The sequence below is a fragment of the Aythya fuligula genome, chromosome 4 (assembly GCF_009819795.1).
Source record: "Aythya fuligula isolate bAytFul2 chromosome 4, bAytFul2.pri, whole genome shotgun sequence".
In the NCBI taxonomy this organism is placed as follows: Eukaryota; Metazoa; Chordata; class Aves; order Anseriformes; family Anatidae; genus Aythya; species Aythya fuligula.
In genome coordinates, this window is record NC_045562.1 from 50163872 (window position 1) to 50191018 (window position 27147).

The 27147-nt window shown below is 34.1% G+C and overlaps 1 protein-coding gene across 1 annotated transcript in view; it reads left to right on the forward strand.

Moving 5' to 3' along the window:
* CORIN (corin, serine peptidase) overlaps positions 1-27147 on the forward strand; it is a 129542-nt gene that overhangs the window by 90195 nt on the left and 12200 nt on the right. The window contains exons 11-16 of the mRNA XM_032186670.1: positions 1911-2142; positions 7902-8047; positions 10323-10430; positions 14469-14582; positions 16553-16663; positions 18270-18399. Coding sequence (XP_032042561.1) covers positions 1911-2142; positions 7902-8047; positions 10323-10430; positions 14469-14582; positions 16553-16663; positions 18270-18399 — 841 coding nt within the window. The remainder of the gene's footprint in view (positions 1-1910; positions 2143-7901; positions 8048-10322; positions 10431-14468; positions 14583-16552; positions 16664-18269; positions 18400-27147) is intronic.

Sequence of the window (27147 nt, forward strand, 5' to 3'; positions counted from 1 at the left end):
TATGTGATAATTTCAAATCGGTTTAGGCTGGCTTTGTAATGCAGTTAGAACATATTTAGAATAACAGAACAAATATCTGAAGGTCTGTGTGTGTATAAAGACAACAGATCCAGACTCTTTCCAGTTGTATCCAGTGACAGGACAAGAGGCAATGGGCACAAACTGAAACACAGGAAGTTCTGTCTGAACATCAAGAAACTATTTCTGACTGTGTGGGTAACTGGAACAGGTTGCCCTCCCTTCCCAGGGAGGTTGTGCAGTCTTCATCCTTGGAGATATTCAAAAGCGACCTGGACATGGTCCTGGCAAAAACAAACAGGTTTAGGTGGACCTGCTTGAGCTGGGGGTTGGCCCAGATGGCCTCCAGAGGTCCCTTCCAACCTCAGCCATTCTGTGATTCAGCAAAATGTCCCACTGAATTCTGTCTAAACTGTAGCTGGGAGATCTCAGATTTGCTGTGGGTAGACAATACATCCTCATATCTTGTATAATCTATGATGCTACTGTTTGGAACTAATTCCTGTATAGCAGGTGGAGCAGGATAGGGCAATAATAGAAGCATGGAGATATTAAAAATGGGCATATCTTGGTTAGTTAGGGTAACATGCAATGGATTCTATCCCTCATTTCCCACCCATTAAATTGTACTTATACATGTATATACTATCCATAGAGCAGCAATATCTCTGGAACCATAAGGATAGATATCAGAAGGAAAGATTAATATTTGGGGTACTTAAATTCAGTCAGATGTTCACCTGTAGTATATGTTCTGTTTGTTACACTGATTGGTGATGTGGGAGATTGGGTGTAAGATTCAAGGTTATTCTTTTCAAACCTATAATGATACTTGCACATAATGTGATAGAAGCTTTCTAAACACAGTGTGAAAATTGTAATGATATTGAGAATATGCGAAGACCTATCCTACTAGATTTTCTTCTATAATTCACCTTAGCCACTACAAACATGAGGCATAACAAAAGAGAGAAACATTTGTATATTTCTCCCCTTTAGTCTTGAATAATATTGTGTTATAAAAGCACCTAGAGTATTGCATATAGTTTCATGTTCACTTGTGTTTTATCATGGAAAAACTGGTGAACATATAATAAGTATGTACACATCAAGAAAATATGTTTACTGGGGAAAAATCAAAACACAAAAAGGAACTGATCTGAGTAGTGCCGGGTCACTTCCAGCTCAGGATATTCTATGGTACTGTGAAATTCATCATGAAGAAAATGGGTGCTGTATGAGTAGAACTGTTGAAGAATGATGTCTTTGAACAATTTCATTCACTCCAAAGCTGAGACTAAGTGGTTTGAGACAATAGAAATAGTTTAGTATTGGCAGTATGCAAGAATTTAGCAGAGGGGAAGAGCTGTATCCAAAATGAGCATCACGTTCCTCACATTAGAGAGGTAAATACTGAGATTATAATAGTGAATGTCAGTCCAAGAAATACTGGCCAATTCTGCTGATCAGCTGAACGACTGACTGTTGGATCTTCTTTCAACTTCCTCTCAAAGAACCAGCTCATTGGATCACACACTGTGCTGGCAAATGATATTAGCAGCTGTCTGGTGGAGAATATTAATCATGTTAAGATGCATTTTCTTCCAGAGTAAGCAAATATATACAGTCTTTTGATAACAAATGCCTTTTTGAATAGTACACATTTTTCAAGGAAACTTTTCTCATATTTTAAAAGTAAGTAAAATTAAATTTCATTTAGAAATGGAATGTGTCATATCAGTCTCAGTACTAAATTGAATTTCAATCTAAATTGAAGATAAATTCTGTACATTGTTTTCTATAGCAATGGAAAATGGAAAAAATATTTCTGACTGCAGATTTGGAAAAATATAATTTTTTAAATTTTATTTATTTATTTATTTTTGTGAAAGGTCAGTGCGAACCAATTACTCTGGAACTCTGTATGAACTTGCCTTACAACTACACTAGTTACCCAAACTACCTGGGCCACAGGACTCAGAAGGAAGCCTCTGTCAGCTGGGAGTCTTCTCTCTTCCCAGCCTTGGTTCAGACCAACTGCTACAAGTACCTTATGTTTTTTGCCTGTACAATCTTAGTACCAAAATGTGACCCCAATACAAATCATCGGATCCCACCTTGCAGGTACTATATGATACTTAATTTAATTCTTAACTGACTATGTCTATCATATTCATTTTTCTCAATTTTCTGCCTTCACTGAAAATGCCAGAGGTTTTGTTTTGAAATTTCATATCAAGAGCTAGAGAATCATATTTTACAAAAGCGTTAAATGCAGTTTATTACATGTGTGTCTAGTTTCTCAAAACAAGGAGAGGAATATCAGTTCTATTAATTTTCAAAATTCACGGATGGGGTACTTATATGAAGCATTTTCCATTGTTTGTTTGATTAGAATTGCAACACTATAAAGGGTGTTTAAACATAGGATTAATTAATTAATTTGAATTGGAACATAAGCTTTTTAAATATATATATTTTTTTGCATTTATATGTCATTTATTTATGCAAAGCCATAGCCAAATAATATTAAAAAAAATCTAAGATTTTGGTGCATAATTACCTTTCTAAATTGGAGTGTCATAAAGCATATGTTACAGTTTTGCCAGATCATTCTTTATTATAAACTATCTTATGCTTTCTGTTTATCAGATTAACTTTTCTACCATCGTCATCAATTAACATCACTGCACTTCTAAGGGTTATGCCCATGTCTGTTCAAAACAGATCTATTCTGTGAATATTGTGGCTTTGGCAGCAGCTGTCATGGAAGATTAGGAGAGTTAATAAACCTTATTAGCAGGCAGAGCTCTTCGAGCTATTGCCAGCTAGACCCTTGTTATGCTGTGTTTCTCTCTCTTTTCTTGGGTCTGCCCTGCCCTGAAAGTATTGGGCAATTAACACCTATGGCATTGAAAGAAAACTGCATTAAAAGAAAACTGCACTGAAAATCACAATGCATGTCTTAAAGTTACCTATCATGTAGCATTGGTTGACAAATATATAACCTTTCCTAGTCCAGTGATATACTTCTTAATGCAAACTGAAATTGAGTCACAAGGAAATTTATTAATATATAGATTAATTCTCCCATACAGACATACAAGAGAAGTTAGAATATCACATATAAGATAGTGTGAAGTTAGAGTGCAAGCTCTGTTTTGCATTTGCTTGTTTGAAAACCAAGTCTATATTTTTATTATTATTCGTTTTAAGAAAGCAGTATAACATATAAAAAAAATGGTCTTTCTTTAATGTAAAAGGACAAAAATTAACTTGCAGGCTTCAGCAGCTAGTTACATATCTAGCTAACAAATTTAAGAAAGTATATAGATATAGATATAGAAATACAGATAAACTATAACAACAATCTTCAACTTTAAGGAATTGAACAGAAAAATGAAGAGGAACTCATAGAAACTATAGTAAATTTAGTCTGCAGTCCCTCTCTGGAAGTCCCGACTTCTGGTTCAAATCAGGACTAATATCACGTTTAGATCACGTTGAATATACAACATAAATTTTTAAATTCTAGGATTCAAAGCTTTACTTTTATAACTGTTTATATGTTTTGGTCTTATGTTATGTTACAAGTTGAGAGTGACTTTATGAGGAAGGGATACCTTGTAGAGGCCTTACTGAGATCTGTAGTACTTTGTGTTCCTCGGTGGTATAAAAGAAGTAATAAAATAATATAAGAAAGCATAATTAATTTGATTTACAATTATGTTTTAGGAATACTTTCAGACACAGATAATGTAAAAGTGTAAAAATATTTTAGAAGTTATAACAAATAGACTCATAATACCTATAGACTCTGAGGTAACTGGTAAATGTAGGGCAGAAAAAAATATTTGATATAGAAATATAAATCTACTTAACTACAGTTTGAAGATCCTAGAAGGCAGAATGTTATATTCTGAGTACAGAATATACTGAGTGAGAAACTCAGTTTCTTTACAGTTTCTGTACTCAAAATATAATCTGCTGCTGCCTTTACAAAACAACTGCCCTCTTGTTCAAGGATAGCTGTAGTTAATCGAGTTGAACTGGATGTATTTGTATTTTCTGTAAATATGAAATGGAGCTCAGCTAATGCAGTTTTTCTGCACTAAGCTTTTGAAGTGAAAATGCACTTTCCAACCAGGAACTGAAAATTCATGTTATAATTGTGTATCCATTATACAAATGTGCCTATCAGAGATGTTTTAGATTATTATTATTATTTTCAATACTGGCACACTGTCCTTTTTGTTCTAGGAGGTGTTACTCAATGATTTCATTTCTACTTCATCTGTATAAAACATCTGTCCCCATTTTTGTAAGGCTTCCCCTTGTCTTTCTGTTATTAGTTATTATGACATGTTATTACGTCATGCTTTATTTTCATTAGTTATGAAGGTCTTCCAAGTTTATTCTAAGTAAGGAGCACAGATGAAGAGATTTTTTGAAAGAACTGAACCTGCTGTTATTAAGTTGATCTATCAAGTGTGTTTTCAAATTCTGAGCAATACCTCTTAGAAGGCATTGGTAATATTAGTCCAGGTCTGGTGAAATAATCTTTGAAGCTAAGTGTGTCCTAGGTTCCTTTTGAAACTATGGAGTTTAACATATGTGGAATAAGCTCATAAATTCTTGTATCCTTATAATGACAAGCTATCTTTGCCATGACTTGAAACTGCTCAGCATCTTGCAGAATCTGGAAATACTGTCTCATGACATTCCAATAGGTCTGTCAGTATTCCTTATTTTGGGAGGATCAGATGTTTCAGTAAATGCTTTCCTTGTCATGGTAGCCTCTAATAATAGAAATTACACTACCTGTGTATCTGAGAAGTCTCCAGCTGACTTTGTTGTTACAAAAAAGTGACAGATATATATGAAGAATTATGCTGGTCAAATTTCATGCCCCTTATGCTTTGGCATCAATTTAGGCATCACATTATTCTATTTGAATTGGGAGGACAAAGAAATATTTTAGTTAACTTGCAGAAAGTTGCACAATTCTATGCTACATTTTTATCTTAATTTTCTATTCTTTACTCCTACCAAGAAGCATGTGATTTCTCTGCTTTGTGGTGTGTGTTCTTGTTAATTGATAGCAAGAATTAAAACAATTAGCTTTATTCATAGACAGTAACACAGCCATCACGGTTTGTCTGAGATGAGTTTTGACTAAAAAGTAAATAAAAACTTGTTAGCCATGTCCTCAGTATTCTGATATCCGAACTGTGAGACTCAGTATGGGAATGTGAGAAAGATTTTAAAACAATAAAATTACCAGTTGCTCTTCCAATTGTAATTTTTTCCCAATAGTATTGCAATAGACTTCTATGTGCCTTTGGATAGGCATTACTCTTTCACCACAGATTGACAACTTGATGGCTTGCAATAGCTTTTGGAAAGGGTCATCTTTGACCAGGGATTTAAATGTAAAGAGAACACATGAAAGACAAAACTGGCTTGGACATTTCAGCTAGTAATTTATTTTTATTTTTTAAACATATTAATCATAATAATGTTGGTTTTGGTTTTTGTAATCTGCAAATAAAAAATGCTGCCATTCAGAAACTTTAAGTTATAAAATGGTGTGAGTCAACGTTTTTGATATTGAAGAGGATCTAAAAGGAAAGACACAATCATGTAACTGTAGCATAGTTAATCAATATCAATTCATTCATATCAACCTTTTCTTTTTAGTCCACTGTGTCTCATTTCAGGTGGAAATCCTAATAGAATTTACCCTGTACTCTGTGTTTAGAAAGTACCAACAGACTAAGAACATCGTGCTTTAGTAGCAAGTAAACTGATGTTTTCTGCACTGTCGAGTATGTGGTAAACAAAATACACAACAGTCACAATGTAGTGCAGCACTGAGGTCTTACTTCTAGCTGCTCAGCTCAATGGTGAATAATCTGGTGCAGGAAAACATTGACTCTTCTTCATGTAATCGTGTAAAAAAAATAAATTTGAGGAGAATAATAATGCGTGGTTTTCTCATGAGGATAAAAAAGATCCTTTAATTGATCCTAAATAGATCTGCATGCTAGGTTTGGTCACTCCATTTCTTGAAGCTTACTGCAGGAAAGAAAATAAATTAAAAAGGCCCACTGGTCAAAATATCTAAGGAAAATGACGAGTGTAATAAAATTCCTTCCATTAAGGGATATTTTGTTCCTAGAAGAAAGATCTGGAATAGTTAATCAACTTAGATAAAAGGCAAGCTAAAAGTGACACAAGGGAAACTGAAAATAAAATAGAAATAGGTAGGATTCTGCAGCTGAATATTTTTTTTAACATGTAAGAACAAAAGAGAACTTTCTTTGAACTAGTAGGAGAAAGTGTGCGATTATAGGTTTAGAAGATATGATCTAAAAGGTACAATTGAATGACTTGCTGAGTATAGAGACAAGACAGGGCTATGGAGAGGCATCATAACCTTCAAATAGGTAAAAGTGAACTACTCATAGGAAATAAAGAAATTGCTCAAATTATTCATGGGGGCCGAACCAGAAAATGATTCATTTCAAATTCATTGAAAGAGCTACAGGCCAGATAAAACAAATATAATAGATATACATATATGAGAATGGTTGATAAGGAAGTATATGAAATCTTATATGATTAAAACTTATTAATATTAATAATTAATATTAATTATGATAAATTAATATTAAATCTTATATTATCAAATCTTATACAGCAGAAATGTATATTTCTGCTTGGGGGGAGAGACAAAAAGGATGTTGAGGATCTTATTCCTATATTGCATAGTTAATATTCCACAAAAATGAAAAGCAACATTTGAAACTGATACCATAGCTGGTTAAGGTGATACTATTAATAGTGATTCTATCGAACTCTCAAAATAAGAGGCAGCTGAAACAAACAGGAGTTCAAAATACCACAAATAGAAAACTTGGATTGAGCAGCATATCGGCAATGATTCCAGGTAAAAGTAGTTGCTAAATGTTTAAAATACTGGTTAAACTATATAGGCAATATCCTATTATGTGTTTTTGATTTGTAAATTTGAGGTATATTCATGACAATACTTTGACAGTAAGTATTTTGAGGCATAAGTATAGATGGGCTCAACTACTTTTGTTTTGGTGGTAAGAAAATAAATATCCAAAAGAAGGACTATATTCCTGTCTTTTTCTAGGTGTGATAGAAGCTTCTGTTGCTCTAACTGACAATAATTTCCCACAGGGAAAATCACAGGGGAGTTCTTCACTTTTTTTGCTTGTGGTTTTAAATATTTTGTCTTTCTGGAACCACATCTCCAGAAATGTCTGACCAGGAGTATATGGAGAAACATTACAGGAGAAACATTACAGGGTCTGTAATGTTTCTATACTGTATTTGCTGTGGGTGTCTAAAATACAGCCAAAATAGTCAGAAACTGCTTGTTCTTATAGTTCTTAAAATGTCAGAGACAAAACTTTTTTCAACACTATACTGCTCTTTGAATGATGTGCATAGTGCAGTGGTTTCTGAGGTAGCATTATCAGAAGAAGTAGAATTTTATAGGTACAAAATGTGTTTGGCTTGTTTGTTTGTTCCTTCCTGAGGGAGGACAGTTAGTGTTTCTTAGAAAAGGTTTTCTGTTGTCCTTATGGACAAGAGGATAGGTATAAGTAGTTATATTTGGTTATTGTAATTCAGATAATAGTTTGTATACTGTAATTTAAACTCATGTTTCAACAGTAACAATATATCTTTATTAACTATAAAGATTAATCAGATATATAAATACCTGATTAACTGATTTTTCCTTTATTTCCATCTATAACTTTGGCTAGGATTATTAGCTCTCAATACCTGGGAATTTCTAAGACTTTTATTCAGCTATTTTGTTTAATTCCACTTTGTCTCCTCAGGACATTATGTGTACAGTCTAAGGAACGCTGTGAGTCTGTGCTTGGGATTGTAGGTCTGCAGTGGCCGGAGGACACTGACTGCACTCAGTTTCCAGATGAGAACTCAGACAACCAAACTTGTCTAACACCAGATGAAGGTGTAGAAGGTAACTCCTACAAATACACATAACAGGAAATTAAAGATTAATTGTGTTCCCAATGACACTGACTTGTGTTTTGTTTGTTTTTGTTTTCATACCTCCACTTTAAATTATAATATGCCACGTAGGGTGACTTTTTTTGTCAAGTAACTGTGAGAATGATTCCAAATCAGATTGCAGAGTGTTTTGACACCTACAGTTTGCATATAAGAGGATTATTTTTTTCTAGAAAAAGAAATCTATTTGAAGAAAGGATCAATTACTCTCAATCTTTGAAAATCAGTGTTTGAGATTTGGTGCTATTAGCACACCTACGTCTTGCTTGCGTTTAGTGCTTTTACTTCACTTTTTTTAACCAATCTAGATTATATAATGATGCTTTTCCAACAGGAGGTAAACTCTTGACAATCGTAAAAACTAAAAAAAGGGAATAGCTGAGCCCCATGACATCTTTGAGAAAAATATTTTGATGTTAGTGTCTTTGCCAGCTATTGTTAATTCATTTTTGTTGTTGTTTGGTGATTTATGTATTTTAAGAGATCTGTGCCAAACCAGCTTCAGCAGCAACTGACAAACTGCTGTTTCTTGAGTTCAACCATACTCCTACTCATTGTGGGTATCAACATGGAACAAAATAATGGAATTACCTTAAATGATTATACATGTTCTTTGGTTAAAGAGGCTGGCTGTACTTTTTCTTCTGCCACTGGTCATCTAATGTGAGGTCTGAGGATTATGATGTCTTTTTTTTTTTTTTTTTTTTTTTTTTTTTTCCCTTGCCAAAAATGCCAGTAAAGTTTCTGGGAAAATATTAAAATGGTGTGTACTAGACTGCCCACAATGTACTGATCATGTTTAGTTCTTATTCTTTTTCTCCCAGTCACCTGTGCGGTGATGATAATCTTTCCACAATTTTTCTTTTGATCTTTCTTAGAGAAAGCAATGAATGAAAGCTAATTGGTCTGTAGTTCTTTGAGTGAAGGTATATTGCTAAAGCGTAGTGAAGCATTCTGAGAAGCCACTGAAGCATATGCAGCAATAAGTACCATTTCTTCAAGCAAAGTGCATGTGCACTTACATAATTTTGAAAGTTTAATAAGATGTATGATACCATAGTAATGAAATCCTCTGTCATGGCACTCTGAGAGACAATGAAATAATTTCCTTCTACAGCGAAGGGCTAATGAAAAGGAATATTATTATTAAGGAGTATGTAGGAACATAAAAGCAAACTCTTGACACAACAAGGTGAGATAAAGAAATATAATGTGATTTAATTTTCTGTGTTATAAAATGTCTTTCAGTCTTCCTGCCTGTGTTGTTAGACCATTTGGCTTTGAAACCTAACATATAATGCTGATATTTTAAATATACTACAGTATACAGGACTAGTATATTCAATTTTTAGAGTTAAATTCTGTTCACTTATTTAAAAAAAAAAAAAAAAAAGAATTTCAAAAATTTTCACTTTAACTAGACAGAATCTGCCTACTTGGTTGACTCATTACTTTTTATTCATCCTAGCATTGAACTAGATAATCCTGGAAAATGAATGATAAAGGAGATGTTGTTAGTGTTCTTTTAGAAACAGTGTAACTAATAACGGGGTCTTATCAGAATTGTCTTTGGGTTTGACACACTTACTACTAAAAAGTTATGTTGATTCAATGGCAGATTTCTACTAATTAACACTGCTGGTTAGAGTCAGTCTTCCCTGCGAAATTTAAAATCTTATAGAAATATTTCTGAATAAACATATATAACAAAAGATACTAAGAATCTTAAGAACATAAAAATATTAATGATTACAAACTATTGATGATTTTCCAAATTAATCTATAATTGACAGAGTTATTACAATGTGCTGAATTATTCAACTTCTCTTTCAATCAGTGCTGAATACTGCCGGCCAAGACAGCACGCAGTGTAAATTTAGTTGTTTTTCATTATGTTATTCTTAAATGATGATCTATTTCTGCTTCATGCAACACCACAGGAGTGAAAAAGGTTGCTAGAAAATGCACATCCACAGTCTAAACATTTTATGTTGGTAATCTGTCATAGTTTTAAAATATGACAGAGGGTAACATGTGAGGCAGAGCTCTGGGAAATGTTCCACCCCATTCACAGTGCAATTGTTAAGAACAGTCTTATCTGCTACACGGTTCCAATTTAGTGTTTCAAAAGGCTTCTATTCTTGTCTCAGTGATAAATAAGTGCTCATGACAATTAACCTTTCAGTTTATGGAGTCTTGTTTCTCTCTTTCCTTGTTATTGGCAGAATGCTCACCCAGTCACTTCAAATGCCGTTCTGGGAGGTGTGTCCTTGCATCCAGGAGATGTGATGGTCAAGCCGACTGTGAGGATGATAGTGATGAAGACAGCTGTGGTAAATAAGGGGAGGGTACTCTCCAAACAAACAGTAGTTGAGGCATTAGAAAATATGTTGATTTTCTTCAGTTAATTCAGCCATAGCATGACAGCCTGTGGAATAAGCTTGATTTTCTGCCAGAAAAATGTAATTGAAAGTGATTTATTTTTTTTTTTAAGACTAGTGGCAGTAAAAAATACTTTAGCAAGAATTATTCTTGATTAATGTCAATACAATTTATGATATTTGATTACTGAGATTCTGCTAACTGTGTTCCAGGATGTTTGAGTATTTATTTATTAATCAAGATAAAAAATGCTGCAGATTGATTGATTGATTTATTTTTGTATTGGTGGAGGTTCTAATGAGCTAGAATGTGGTTGTCTGGCAGTTTAAATCTTGAATTTGTTGATGTAATTTTAAATGTATACACAGTAACGTTCTCATTAACAGAAGATCTGTGCTTAGCAAAGTGAATTCTGGTCAACCTCTAGCAATCAGTACAAGTATAAAGTGGTAGCCACAAAATTTATTCTCCAGTACATTTCAGAGCTAATTTATGGTAGAGAAGCTGTTGACTCTCAACTTAAGGAAATGTCTTGAGCTTGAGAATAACCAACAAATCTCTTGGTCACTATATGTCTTTGTATGTGCTGGCAGGAATATTCTGAGAAAGAGAAGGGAGTTTGTACAGTTTCCTTATGTGTCTAGGGCGTGGGCTCTGTGGAATTCTGCATGTTGTCCTGTTATCACTAGAGGCAAAAGGAATAATTATAAATCATTATAAAGGATTTAGAGATGATGCATGAATACAAGTAAAGGATTGGAATGTTCTAGGTGTGTAGGGCTAATGTGTACAACCCGTTTTAACAGAGAACAGGTTAAAAGGTGATGGAAGTAATTAAGGGGGCAACAAAATTGCAGCAATGAAAGATTTTTCACTCTGCTGCACAAACATTAAAATAAGAATCCAACAGCTGAAAGCTGAAGCCAGATTAAAATTCAAGCTTGTCATCTCTACGAAGTTCTACTTTTTCTTTAGGAGCAGGTTGTTTTAATGATTGGAGTAATCGAGGCATTATTTGTCAGTAAGGAGTGATGTATTCTCATTCTCTGGGAGGTTTCAAATCAAGATTGCATTCTGTCTGCTCTTCGTTCAATTCACCCTCCACCCTCACCCCTGCTAAAGGAAGGGAAAAAAAAAAAAAAAGATTGTAAAATATGGTTTAATTCTAGGTCATTTTGGATTACAAGGGCAGAGCTGATGATCAAGGTGACTTTCAGAGTTGATAACCTTTTGAATCAATTGTCTTGAATGTCCTCCCAACAAAACATTATTTATAGCCACCTGTTTTAACTCTTTAGAACACTAATTACCACGTGTCTTTTAGGGTAATTTTATTCTCCTAGACATTAACATGTGAAATACTGCTCTAAAATATAACATTAATTTTTCCAGTAGATCTCTGTCTGTCTCTATAGTCTAGACAGAATGTCAGTAGCAATCAGCAGAATTCTTATCAGCTTCTATAAATATGGAAAGCTCTATCTGCTAGGTAATTACAGTTGTCAGTGACATTACATTGACCAGGGGTAATGCTGGTGCTGAAGAACAGGCAGTCCTTGTAGAGCTCCAGAAGTAACAGTTTCTGACTCATTTATATTCCATGTGTGCAGGACAAAATAAAAACCTGTTGAACTTCCTATGTGTAAATGACAAGCCTGCATTTTCTGAGCTTTATCCTTTGAAATTGTTTTATGTTATTAAATAACAGTCAGCAAACAAATTAAAAATATTGAAGCATCTTTAAAGGACAGTCAAAGCTCCATTAGGTTTCACAGTGAAGAGAGGAAGAGGCTGGCGGAGACCAACTGCAGTATTTGGGTAATCAAGCTATTGTTTCCAAAAATGTAAGATAGAACCATCCAAAGGGAGTAAGGTATATTTGGGCCATGAGTAGGGCTGCAACCCCTGTCTGCACTGTGAGAGAAAAGCGTGGTGGTCTTAATAATGTGAAACCCTATCTCTTGTCAAAACATACTTTTGAGATGGGAGTACTGTAAATATGGATGTGAGTAATGTAAATATGAATGAGTTTTCTGACCTCCATTTTCATTTCCATTTCATTATAATTAAATTTAAAAATGTATGTTATCCAAATATATGGAGGAGCAATAAGAATAAATGGTAGATGGCCTTCCTCCAACAAAACAGTATATTTGAACACTGAATTCAGTAAGTAATTAATTTTTCCCAGGGAGTTGTCTCTGTGTTTGCCTATGTTGCCCTCAAAGATGAACTTTGGAGTGTAATGGAACATTTCACAATATAAAACTATAATGTGTTATGAAGGGAAAAAGCAAATAAAAATTTAATTAATTGTAAACACTTCAGCTAAAAAATTGCAAGGTTTAAAATGAGATTTTTTTCAAAGCTTTTTTATTTTATTTTCATATCAAGTTCCTAACATTACTGACATCCTTTGTTCTTTATTAGAGTAAAGGTTTTGTTTGGTTTCAATTAATTTTTGATTAATGATTATCAGAAATACTGTCCAGAAGGAGACCTGGAAAATGGCCATGCCTAAGAAAGTTCTTTGATCATGTGGAGTTAGTTTCATGGGTTCAAGACTGTTTTTTCTCTGTGTGTTTAATGTTTTTTTTGTTTGTTTGTTTTTTCCACATGGTTTATATAATCTAAACAAATTAAGCTCTCCATACATCCAGTTACAGTTAAACCTGATTAGATTTTTCTAGTAATCATATGAGCTAGTAGTGATTCTCTGGTTCATGTTTGTAAAATAATCACTTCTAAAATAACACTTTGAAACAATTTATCACTTACCAAATGCTGATATGTGCTGCTGCTGTTTCAGATCCAAGAAAATAGAGGTGCTGCTTCAATACACTGTGTGAGCAGAGATCCAAACTATTTGTGTGTGGGCATCAGGGCTGTCACCTGAATTTGAGCTTGGATTAAAATGAAAACTATTACTGTCAGCTGCAGAACAGGCCAAACAAGGCAATCAAACCTTTTTTTTAAAAAAAAAAAAAATAATAATAAAAATATTTATTTATTTAGGAAACATACTTAGGCATTTTACTTAGGAGTTTTTATGGCCTCCTCTAAAATCTGAATGTCAGATGTGCAGGACTTTGACATTAGTACATCAGAATATTCTGTACTTCAAACTGGTATCAGCAGCATGCTTTATTAGTTGATAAAAACAAGTAAAGAATTAAGACGAGAGAACTTTTTTTTTTTTTTTTTTTTTTTCCTAAAAGATACGTTAGGCCATTCTTAATTTCGTCTAGTTAACAAACAGGAATTTTATTGTCAAAGTGCTTTGACACTGTTTTATAAATATTCCTCTTGAAATCAATGAGGCTGGTTTGCAGGACTTTGAAGAGGCAATAAGGTTGTGTTCCCAGCATAACAATGACTCTGGAAGATTTATACATCTATAGGGGCTTTCTATTATTTTAAAACTGGCTTAGTCACAGATTATGCAATCAAGAAAAATGTTAACGCTCAGAACTTGGAGTATCTCTCTACCTTTCATTGTGATCTGCATTAGTTTCTGTATCAGCACTACCAAAAGTACATATTTCTACACTACTTCATGTAGTATGCTTTTAAAGGACATGCCACAGACTTCAGGATTATAAATGTTTATGTATCTAATGAAAATGCCTTTCCATTTCCACTTAATTTGTATATGTTTGCATTTACATTTATTAGTAAATGCATTTGGGGAGTGGTGGTTTATGGGGCTTGAGAAAACTGAGCTAATGCCTAAATCTTTATTTATGGCACATGTAGCACAATATGGATTACTCTTTGAAAAGCATTGAAGTGTGATGTATTTTTATACCCATTTAACAAGTATGCACTGTGACGATCTTACTTTCATTTCTTCATTAGTAACTATTCTTGGTAACTTCTGAAGTTAATAGCACAACTATTTTGGATGTTTCAAGATTATTAAGGAGGAACAAAACAGTTGATTTTATATTGCATGCAAATATTTCAAAACTGTGATTCTCTACCACCAGGCTGTGGAGAAAGGGGTCTTTGGGAGTGTCCTTTGAAGAAGATGTGCATCAAACACACGATGATCTGTGATGGTTTCCCAGACTGCCCTGACATGATGGATGAAAAGAACTGCTGTAAGGGTTTATGCAGTTTGTTAATCCTGTAAAGTGCTGATCACATTTTTGGGATCTGCTGAAGCTGCCCTGTCTTTATCCAAACCACAGCTGACTCCTGGGGTGAGAAGAGCTGGAATACCTGTGAACAGCAGCTGCTTTGCAGGCTCCCACTCGGCACATGAAGCCAGGAGCGCGTGCTGTGAAATGTTAGCTTCACTTTCGTGACTATATTAGTGGTACCCTGAATTCTCTTCTTTTGAGAAAACCAGATAGTGTTTTCTCAAAGACAGAAACTGGGAAAAGCACACTGAGTTGAGATTCAGCCTACACAAGTAAGAAGAGATGCTTGGTAAAGTTGGTTGAAAGTCAAAATTTTACTTCTCTTGGCGATCCTAGTATTTCAGAACTTTTGCTGGGATTTTAAAATATAATTTTACAAAAAAAAAAAAAAAAAAAAAAAAAGAAAAGAAAAGCAAGCAAACAAAAAATTGTTCCTGAGCCTCTGGAGTTCTGTTGACAGAGATAGGATGGTGGGCATATTTTATGTGCTATGTGGAGCAGATGAATATATTTGCCAAAATGACTGACAATGAGGATATATCACTGGATACAAGGCTCCTTTTCTTTGAGAAAAGGCAGCTCACAGAACTTTTCTTAATTTGCTGTCCACTGTGAAGATTATGCCAGTTGTCTTCTAAGCGGTCTGTGTGCTACCATCTAAAAAATGGAAGGAGGTTTTAAGACCTCTACCATTTCCAGCCAGGATATACACAACTAATCATCTCTTATAGAAAGCACATCACTACTTTTTTTTTTTTTTTTTTTTTTTTTTTTTTTTCTGGATTTCATGTGAAAATTGATGTAAGCTCTGTAGTTCTTGGTGCTTTTTGACCTAGACAGTGAGAAACCCCATAGACCAAAGAACCAAGCCATGCTGTCTCAGGAAAGCTGGGAGACTTCAGCTGCATAGCACATATATCTTTTATGAGTTCAATAGTGCTTCACAGTCTTTAACATACTTTTCTCACAGTAAAGATCACTTATATCACAATAGGAAGCATCGGTGGTTATACCTATATGATTTTTACTGTGGATTACTTTTTTTTTGCACTAGTGTTGCAAAGAAATGCTTGGTTTGTATGGCTATATAGACTATACAACAGCCAGACGTAGGCACAGCTGAATGCATCTTTCTTCCATGCACTCTCTTCCTCTCCTTTCCCCAGCTCAAAATTCCCTGGTGATGAGGTTTACATAGAAGCTGGAGAGAAGTGTATTAGTGAGGAAGGTGCTGTAATGCTAAACACTTGCCTTTTAGGAGAGGATTTGCTGTGTTTGGAGGAAAGCTTAAAGTCACTTCAAGATCTAAGTACTTGTGGTTCCTGCACTGGATGGAGGTTCAGGAAGTCCCTGTCCAACGCTGCCAGCTGGCAACCAGGCATACACTGGAGGATGTCTGAATGTACATCTCATGTCTCAAATGGGCTTAAAAATAATCCCACAATTTTAGATGGCAAATAGAATCTGAAAGTGAATGCAGAGTTGCTTTGGATTAAAGGAAATATATTTGCATTACTGTAAAATAACTTTTTCGAAGAACATGAATAAATAATAAAAAAAAAAAAAAATTGGGACACTAGGAAGCAAGGAACACCATATTTTTACTTAAAGCTTGTGAGAGGCTTAGACTACTTTTGTATGACAAGACCACAAAAAATATTAAGTAAATAAAAATCATTTGGAACATATAGCACAGATCTTGCTGTTTCCAGACATCTTTCCTCCCCTTTGGGTAGTGGTGCTGTCTGCAACTATGTGGTGGTGTCTATCCTGAGTTTTGTCACAAATATGTTTCACTTGCTCTGTAAATCTGATTTACCTTCTCCCTCCTTCACTTTTTTTTTTTTCTTCTTTTTTTTCCAGTCTCAATGTGCATTTCATGCTGATCATCGCTTTCTCAGTGTGAACTGCATTTTTCTTCCTTGCAGCATTTTGTGAGGAGCATGAGCTCGAGTGTGCCAACCATGAATGCGTGCCACGTGAGCTCTGGTGTGATGGACAAGCAGACTGCAGTGACAGCTCTGATGAATGGGACTGTGGTAAGTTTCTGTTGTGGTGCACTCTGACTGGAATTGATATTTGGGTGATGGTATTATTAATGGTGATTTGATTTAGAATATAATTGCAGTGGTGGAGAATTTCTCCTTTTTTACCAGGAGAGACTGGGTTGAAGTTGATGAAGCATGCAAGAAAGTGGGCAAAAAAGAAAGGAAAAGCTCAGTGTTAGGTGTCCCAGAAAGATATAAGAGAAGTGACAAGGCAGATAACTTCAAAATGACTTATAAAATCTGGAAAGTGCTGTGGACAGGTAAGAATTTGGACAAAACTTCTAAGCCCTGATTCTGTACTCACGAAATTCAGTGTGACATTCCAACTAAATGCAATGGTGCAGAAGAAGAAATTATGAGAAGAAGATAGTACTTGCAGGTCCCTTTGCCTTGTTTAGAGATCCGTAGAATAATGTAACCTGCCAGTGCTGACCATATAGATAGTAGGCCTCATGCTTTTATGTGTAGAACTCTCCAAGCATTTTTCTTTACATAAAAATTAAGGTGAATTTCAATAAAGCAACAACAACAACAAAACTGAAAAGAAGCATATTGGAAACTAGTAACTCTGAAATTTCACTTAGTTAACAATTATTTGTGTACATGACAGTAGTTTATATTACTAAGTTTTGAGATGTTTTGTGTGTTGCTTTAAATATAGAAAGAAGGTATGCCATGGCTTATAGAAGCACATAAATTTTGTATTCATATTGAAGTAAATTGTATAAGCATTTTAAAATATTTATCATTAGCATTAATATACAATAAAATTTAATAAAAGCTATACAAGAATGAAGAAAAGCTCTAGAATTTCATGTTTGAAAAGTTATAATCTAAGATGAATGCATATTTTTCTTGGGAAAAAGAGGAGGGAAGCAAAAGCATCTTCAGCATATAGCAATAATGCTTAATGGCTGCATTAAGATTATTACTCTCCAGGCAAAAGTTAGAACAGTTTACCTAAAACCACATACATTGGGGGAAAAAGGCATCCCACAATCTTTTGAGGAATCCTAGAAAGGAAAGGGATGTAAATTCCCACTGATGCATTTTGGGCCATTATGAGATACTTATTATGTGTGATAAGAACCGTTCACACTCTTTTAAACAAGAGAGAAGTAATGGTCATAATTTTTCTTGTAAAAAGTAGCTGTTTTTCATTTCTTGAATTAGAGCCCCATATTGTTAACAGGCACAATGCATATTACTGAGAATCAAATGATGGTATCACTCCTATGTCAAGCAGCACTTATCCCTCAAGCTTCTTTAGTAATTTCAGCTGAGCTCTTTGTCAGGTAAAATATCATTTAACAAGATTAAGGCTTTCATAAACCCATGTTAACCTGTACTTGTGAGTTAAGAGTATCCTGGTTTATTCTACCTTCAAGATGTCTTTGTTTAGTGTCTCATCCTGTTCATTGTTATCAAAATTTTCACAGCCATGGTTACCTTGATTTTAAGTCACAGAGCTATTGAGAATATAAAGTCAGCAAAAATGCCAGTGTATTGGGAGTACGTATCTTTGGGTTTTCAGTGTGCCATATATAAAAATAATCATGTGAATTAATAGTAAAGTTATTTTTCTTTTTCTTCACAGTTACCCTGTCTAAAAACATGAATTCCTTGATGTTTCTGACCATTCACAGGTCAGCTGCTGATAACCATGTTTGTGCTGATGAGTGGCAAGAAAATTTGAGTCAAATGGCCTGCAATCAAATGGGTTTAGGGTAAGGTCAGTAGTTTGTAGCACTGATGAATTTCTTAGTCCAATGGGAGTGATGAAGTTAAATGTGAATGATCATTGATCCCTGTGACCCATGCAATGGTAGACCTAGTGTGGAAATACTTAACATAAGGAAAAGAATAGTGGAATTTTGTCATGTCATGAAATATGTCAGAAACAAAAGCTGGCTAAAATCTAGGCACTTTCACCATTTTGTAAGCACTGCATGATTGTTAAAAGAGTCTGTTGAAAAGATAATGTCTTGTCATGAACTTGCAGTTATTTCCAAGGCTCAGAATTGTCTGGAAGTGTGTTACTCTGTATCTCCCTAAAGAATTAATGCAGAATTGTCTTATGAAAGAAAGGAAAGTTTCTCTGGGTTCTGTAATAAATACAGTGAGATAGGCAACCAGATATATTTAATTTAGGTGTCCCTGAACAGAGATTTGGAAATGATAGTGTTTTCTGTGTGGATCTTGGGGGAAAAAAATATACATGTATGCATCTTTCTTATTGCATGCACACTATCATCTGCTTGACATCCAAAGCTATCTTCTACTAAGACAAGCCTGATGGTATAGAAGGATATCTTTTGCCAGTGTCTGATCATAAATCAGATTAAGAAATCTCTTTTCTATCCGGCTTTTATCACTATGTAAATTGACATTCAATCTTATTCTTTGTACCTTTCTCAGAAAACAAAGAAGGATAAAGACCCTTTACAGTGTCTGCACTTAACCTAGTCTGCATTATTACCTTGCACTGCATGGGTGCTTAACATCATTTCTAACAGATGCCCCTGAATTCAAGACCACCTGCACTGAACAGAGTACCCGCCATTCTAACCCACAGTAATTCTGTATTGCTCTAACTGATTTAGTATATCTAAATAACGTTGACATTATCTTTATGCTTTACCTTCATGTAACTTCCTAATAAGCTTAAGCTCCTTTGGTACCTTCAAAAACAGTCAATTGCTTTTGGAACTACTTTGTTATCTAAAAATAAGCTGATAATCTTTATATCAGTCAAGTTTTATTTATTTATTTATTGATATCTTGGTCTCAAAACCTTAATATAAAATATTCTTCATTTTCTTATAATGGTTGCTGTTAGGAAAATGGAAAAGGTATTAAATTATCTCAAGACCTCTGATCCCTTCCTTTTTTACCAAGGTTTGTCTAGGATGAAATTATCATCAGTTGAAACTTACATTTTCCTGCTTCTTTAGTGAGACTTGTTAACAGAAGTAATTATCAACCCTATCACTTCGAATAAATGTATCAGAGGCAAATATTTCTTAAATCTCACAGATCCATTTTCTAAAAGGGGAAGACTAATAATAATTTTTCTACAAATTCTTTTTGGTTATAGGTGATTATGTGAAGTGCAGTGTGAATTTTAATTTCGGATATGAAGTCTATAGCTTCAGTCTGATTTTAATATTCAATTTTAATTCTTCCTTCTGATAGCTCAGAAAACCAAAGTAATGTTTGTCTTTCCCTTTCTTTGTGCCTGATTTTGTCAGTCATCTGAAGCTTGATTTCCTTAGCTGTTCTCTGTGTTTGTGGGAGCTGGCACTGCTGAAAATACAGTGGATTAGTTTTGAAGAAGATCAGTAAGAAAAACATAGGTTGTAATGCATACACCAAAACTAATGTCATAAAGGAGTGAATAAATATAGTTATTTAACTCTTCTTTTAACATTGCATGAGGGTTCAGTGAACATGTCCCAGAATATTTTTCTATGTAGTAAAGGGACAAGATTTAATACTACATTAACAATAATAATAATAATTCATATCAGTGTAAAATCAGATCTAATGCCATAGATTTCACCTGTTTGCTATTACGTTCTGCATTATTTATTTGACTTAAGATGGCAAGAAAGGCTGAATATGATGTTGATACCACTGGTGTATTTAATAAGTTATTTCCAGTTGCCACTAAGGTTGCAGGTAAATTGGACTGCATGTTATGTAGAGCACAAATACAGACCAAAGAAATTTTGGTCAATCCTTTTTATCTATCTATCTATCTATCTATCTATCTATCTATCTATCTATCTATCTACCTATCTTAATGAAGATAACATATTTTACGCAATGTTTTACTTCAGTTATTCCCAATACGAAATATTTCATTTCAGCAAATTAAAGATGTGAATGTAAAAAAAATTGTCCATATTGTGCCACAGTGCAGAAACCACCAGTTGTGTGGCTATGCAAATTTATTTAATAATGACTTATGATTATACTTGATTTAATAGATCTCTTTTTATTCTTAGAGAAAAACAGTTCAAAGTTGAGACTTATTAATAACTCAGACCTGGAATTGCAATGAATGGTATCATATGGTATTTTTATTTTCTATATAACTCTGCAACATATTGTTCATAGCTGTGTCTGGTGTTTTCCCAAATGACAAACCTCAATTGCTATATAATGTTGTCATGTTTAAAATATGAAAATAATGTCTTTCTAACAACTTGTAGATATCTTTAATTCTTCAGCCAATATTGATCTGAAAAAAAAATGAAGGTAATTTAATGACAGCAATTAAAGTTAGATTAATTTAGCTGATAGTTGTAACAGATTTGACAAAATAACAAGCTGTTTGTTTGTTTGGGAAGCATAAGCATGGTATCTGAAGCAACATTAAAGGTAATGCTGTTCTGACTCTTATACAAAACTCAAACTGTTTTCCTGGCTGTCAACCAATTGTAATTCCACATATGCTGGTGTTTTTTTTTTGTTTTTTTTTTTTTTTATGTTGGTTTTACACAACACAGCACATGCAATGTGTTGTGTGATGTGTGATGCAACACCACAAAAAAAAAAAAAGTGCAAGTTCCAAGAATTGCGTGAAAGGCTTTGGACTGATGGTGACTGTTGCTCAAATTATGCAACGCACGTTCTTAACAGTTCTTTTGTTTTCCTCTAGTGCAAAATGAGTGTTATATGCAAAGTGAACTTCTGTTTATAATGCTAAGAGCCTAAGGGGAACTGTTTGTAGAGTTCAAATCTTTGGTTTTGTAAAGCTTACAGCCTGAGAGAACTGTTATGTCACCTGATAAGACAATCTGTTCATCTCAGGCCAGATGATTTTGTTCATAGACTGAGTCCCACTTTTATGTACAGTAGAGCATGTCTCTGGCAATTGGTTTTCCTGCTACCACAGAGAACAAAGCAACAATTGCCATCATTTTCTCAGGTCAACATTAGCTATATTGGTTACATACACTAGCACATGGTGTGTGCTAGAGACTGTGTTGCTGAAGATATGCATACTGTGCTTGTTCAGAATATTGTTATGTTCAGAGACTTGTCTTGATATTTAGTTGAAGAAAGCCCTTTTCACATATTCTGAGGTCTGCTTTATTGTTAATGAAATGGTGATGATAAAAACATGGCCTGCTCAGATCTAAAAATTGACAAAATGCGAAGTTAGTGGAATTGTTTGGTTACTTTATGGCATTTGAGTGGAATAGTTTCTCTTTCTTTTTTGCACTAGGATGATTATGATAGCAAATGTCATAATGATAAACTTCAGCAGCTTGTACCCAGTAGAGTACAGGAGAATTTTAACTGATCTGCCTGGTCTAGTATAGCTGTATCATCATAAAATCATAGCTGTTTACCAAGTGAGTTGTTCATAAAAATCTGCAGTAAGCTCTGCTACCTTTTCCTGGAGGCTGCACCACTGGTGATCCACAGAAACAGGTAGCTCCTTTTTCTGATCTCTTGCTCCTGCGTGGCTTTTTTCCCCTCTGAATGCTTTCTCATCCTATCTCTTTCGTACACCATTCTCTAATAATATTTGCTCATATATATGCAGTCAAGCTGCTGGAGCAATAATCCCTTTTTTTCATCACCTGAATTACTATGTTCTCTAATTACTTTATAATTATTTCTGTATCAGGAATTAAGGAAGTAGAGTGTATGTAATGTCTTATATGCTTAAAAACATCACAGAAACATAAAATTGAATGTTTCTGTCCTATCCACAGTAGAAAATTAAATTTTTGAATTTAACCTACTTTATTTTCTCCAAGAATAAACATGACATTTAGGAAATAAAATGCAGAGAATGAAGTATTGGAACATGCTAATTGATTTGAAATTAATATTCTCTCAATAGAATATATAATGTGCTTGACCTACCTTGAATATATTTACATTGTCCCTGTCTGCAGTGTGTCCTCTTTTTAGAGGTTTAACAATATAGAGATTTCTTTAGATTACATTTATTTTATTAAGAGAAACAACAAATAATTACCAAATAAGATTTACTGAAAATAACATTATAAGTTCTAGTTGACATGGAAGACTTGGTTCATCACTGCTCAAAATTATTAAAACAATGTTAAAATGCAGTTATACATAGACTTTAAGCAGCATATTAGAGATGTATTCGTCTATATCTGATAGTTTATGTCTCATCTGTCACATACGTATGTATTTTGCAATATATAAAGTTATTTAGAGAAGGCTTTTTTGAAGAAATTTCAAACTAATAATTCTTTGCAAATTGTAATGATTGCTTCAAGACCATATTAATAATATGGTCACTTGCCTCTTGCCTCTTATAACACTTGTTGTCTGCATGATTGGATACTTTTCCTTCTTTAAGTAAAAAGGTAATTGTTATTAGTGCTGACTAAAAAAATTAAAAAGATATGTGGATACTGTCAACCATAGAAAGGTTGTTATTTTAATGGTTGATCACAAATACTTTTTCCAAACTATGTTATGTCCCAGCTTGTACAAATGACATTATAATAAACATTTTTTATTTTTTTTCCCTGGGGCTTTCAAATCAAATTTGCTGAGTTTAAAACTACACAGATATTAAATCTGTACAGACAGGAAACAGATGCTGTTCTAGCTCAGAAATAGGCCTAATTTGTTTTATATTAGTGCCCATACACATGTTATTCATTACCTTCTGGAACAACACAAGGCTTCCTTTTTCAAGCCTGTTGTCACATGCATCTAAAACCAATAGAAGCTGAACAGAAGAATGTTACTGTTACTTTGAAGATAGAAGGAGCCCAGTTATGGATTATACTTAATTCTAAACTTTTTAGTACATGATATAAATTTGCATAATGAAATAGGGAAAATGAGGTAGTAAAACCATTGTTGTGCAGAAGTATCCTGATTTATGTTGCTTTTAATTATGAACAGAATATTAATTTCATAACCTAAAATTAGTCCCTGGTTTCTGTTTTTCTTTTTTTTTTTTTTTTTTTTTTATTATCATTTTTAATTGTAATTTAGTATGCAAATTATAATGTTCCTCGTGTTTCAGTATAAACTATACTATAATATTTGTCTGACCACAGTGATCAGCAATTAGCAAGCTAGAATACTTTGAAACCTATTATTTCTTTAATATTTTCATTGCATAACTTTTGTAATGAAATGACCCTAAACATTACTTTTCCCCACTGCAAGAGACTTTATAATGTACAAGACAAACTGGCTTTTGTTTTCTTATTAAATTAAAAAAAAAATCCCTCTCTGAAGTACATGTAAGGGAATCCATAACTTGACATTAAATTTATTAAAGGAACTTTAATTAGACTTTTAAAAAATGAAATTTGAAAAATTAGTAAAATGTAAGTTAGAATTTCCCATTTGGGTAGATGTTTTTTGTCAAATTAAAATGTCTCAACTTTCTGATTTTTTAAGACTAATTTTGTAGTTGCATCTTCAAATAATGTTTATGGACATTGCCTTAGATTAAAGGAAACTTCTTAGATTAAAGTCATTATATATTTTGGAGTATTATTTGCCCTTTTGTTAATCTAGCAGACAACTTTTCTGAAGCAACAAGACTTAGTTATCTGATACAAGCTGTACAGTGACCTGAAAGTGGAATTCTAGACAGTGGAAGTGTAGTTCAGACTTACAATAATCAGTACAGAAGAACAGTGTAAGTATGTAGAAAAAGAATCATAAAACCTAGGAATATATACATATATATATTTAAAAAGGCAAAATAAAACAAATAACCTCAATAAAAAATATTAAAATGTTTCTATGATAGCAAAGCATTGAGAATTAGGGCTAAAGTAAGGAAATAAGAGATCATACGCTGCTCGTCAAAGTATCTGGGTCTGCTGGAATGTGTTCAAGAGAATTTAAGATACATGAATATGGCAGATCTGCATTAGGATTGTTAAATGTTAGCCAGTAGCTTTGAGAAGTTGTAGAAAATGGCTTTACAAGGCTGAAAACTGTTTAATGTGCCATCTTTCATGAAAAATGAAAAAAGAGGAGATTTAGAAACTAGTTGGCTTGCTGCAATTATCAACAAATAATTACAGAAGTATAATATAAGGAATAATACAAGGTCTTAATGACAGACAACCTGTATTTATCAATAACATATGTCAAATTCACTTAGCATGAAAGTTAAAAGTACATCATTATGTGAAATGACTTTTGAAATAAATAATGGGATATGGACAAAGATGAAAAAAGAGACTGATGATTCATTGTCACACCTTAATGACATGGTGTTGAGCTAGACACATCTGTCTGTGATGTTAGTGTTGTCATGGGTCAGTCAGATGATGGAGTAAGAGTATGCTTACTAACTTCTCATTCAGTATCAAGCTGGGGGGATCTGAAAGCATTTTGGAGGGCAGGACTAGAATCTGAAATTAGAATTTCTTGACAGACTGGAGAAATAGCCTGAAATCATGCCAATGATTTCAAGACAGTTCAAGACAGTACGTGTAGGACACATTGAATGGAGAATGGAGAATGGTTGGCAAGACAGGAATACTGTAAAGAAGGGACTAGGAAGTATTGTGGCTCAGAAGATGAAGATAAGGAAACAACACCTTACTGCTACAAGAAAAGCAAACATGGTATTTATGTATATAGTCAGGAATGTTTATGTACATAAACATTTGGTGTAATCCCTCTGTTCTGTTCATCTTGTGTGGGATTTGGACTAGATGGGGAAAGTCCAGATGAGGTCACCGGGAATGACCAGAAACCTAGAAATCATGCTCTGTGAAGAAAGGCTGAAAACTCTACGTGGTCAATCAGGGTGAAGGAGGTATGGGAGCCTTCAAATATGTACAAGGCTGTTTCAAAGAAGCAAGGAATAAACTGTTCTCTATTTCCAGGGGGAATAAGATACAAGTAATAAGCTAAAATGACAGGTAGGGAGATTTAGAACAAAATTGCTAACTGTAAATCCTGGAATACATTGCCTAGAAATGCTGAGGAATCTCCATCATTAGACATTTTTATAAGCAGGGTAAACAAATAGCTGTCAGAGGTAATTTAGATATAGTTGATCTTATTTTGGGGTAGGGGAATGGATCACATGGCCTCATAAGGAAAATTTCCTTTCAGCTGAACTTTCTGTGATAGTTTTGCTTTGGTCAACTGTTTAGTGAAAGAAAGCCTTCTGGATTTTTTTTCCAGAGGTCCTAATACCATTTCATTGTTGAAAACAATGCAGAGAATCTCATAAAAATCTGAGTGAATGTGATAGCTTTTACCACAGAACTTGGTGTATCAGTTAGTTCAAATCTATAGGGAAAAACAAATCATAAATATTGCTGTTTATAATGAGTCTACTGTAAATTTATTTTACTATAATGTTTTTGATATGGCCTTGGAGAAGTCTGTAGACTAAGACTACAGGCACCCTGAAGAGTGTTCACTGTGCTAGGTCGGAATGGTTGAAAGTTTAGAAGTTTTATTATAGTTCTTTAGAATATAAAGAATATAAAGATTTGCTACAGATATTCAATACCCATATGGGACAGCCAGTTAAATTTTTTGTTGTCTGTAAAGTAATAGATTCTTAGAACACCATCAGTCCTAAAAATAAATAAATAAATAAATAAATCACAACTAATAACAACAAAAAAGAACACAAGGTCTTTGTTGTTGTTTGTTTGTTAAGTGTTTCAGTACCCAAATCCTTCCATCACAACATCACCATGAGATTTTAGAACGTTACACGGATTCAGGTAGGATTTTTGATTTATCTTGAAAGTTTGGTGGAGGATCTGGTCCAAAGATCCTTAAAAGGTCCAATGCAGACTTAAAAGGTCTGCATTACCGTTATGAATGTCTTGTGTTTGCAGGTATCACTAAAGCCTGATTTAAGTGATATAATTATATCAGTTACTGTGCTGTAATGTTATACTCCAATGTGTGGTAAAACCTTTGCTAGTAACTGTCACTATCTTTTGGGATCAAGATCTTCAGCATAGGTACTATCCACTACAGTGCATCAGAATCATACAATCCCAGTTGTATGACATCTGGAGATCACCTAGTCTGTCTCCCACTTGAAGCAGAACTGTTACCAACACTGGATCAGCTTAGTCACTTCTCTGTTTAGCCAAGTCTAGAAAACCTTGAGAGACTGACACAGCCTGTGTTTTCCAGGTCTGCCCTGCCTTCCTGGTGGAAAAGTATTTCCTTTCATCTGCTATCAATCTCCAAAGCTGCCACTCCAGGCTGTTACCCATGTTTTACTATGTGGCACTACTGAGAAAAGTTTGATCCCATCACCCTTTAACTCCTCTTCAGGTAGTTGTAAGTTGCCATTGAGGTGGCTCTTAGCTTTATCCTCACAAGACCAGTTCCTTCAGTACCTCCTTGTGCATCAGTGTCACAGGCCCCTAGATACTTCGGAAGCCATCGCAGGGCCCTCTCCAGTTTCTGAATACCCTTCCTGAACTGAGGGGCCCCCAAACCTCACACTGCAT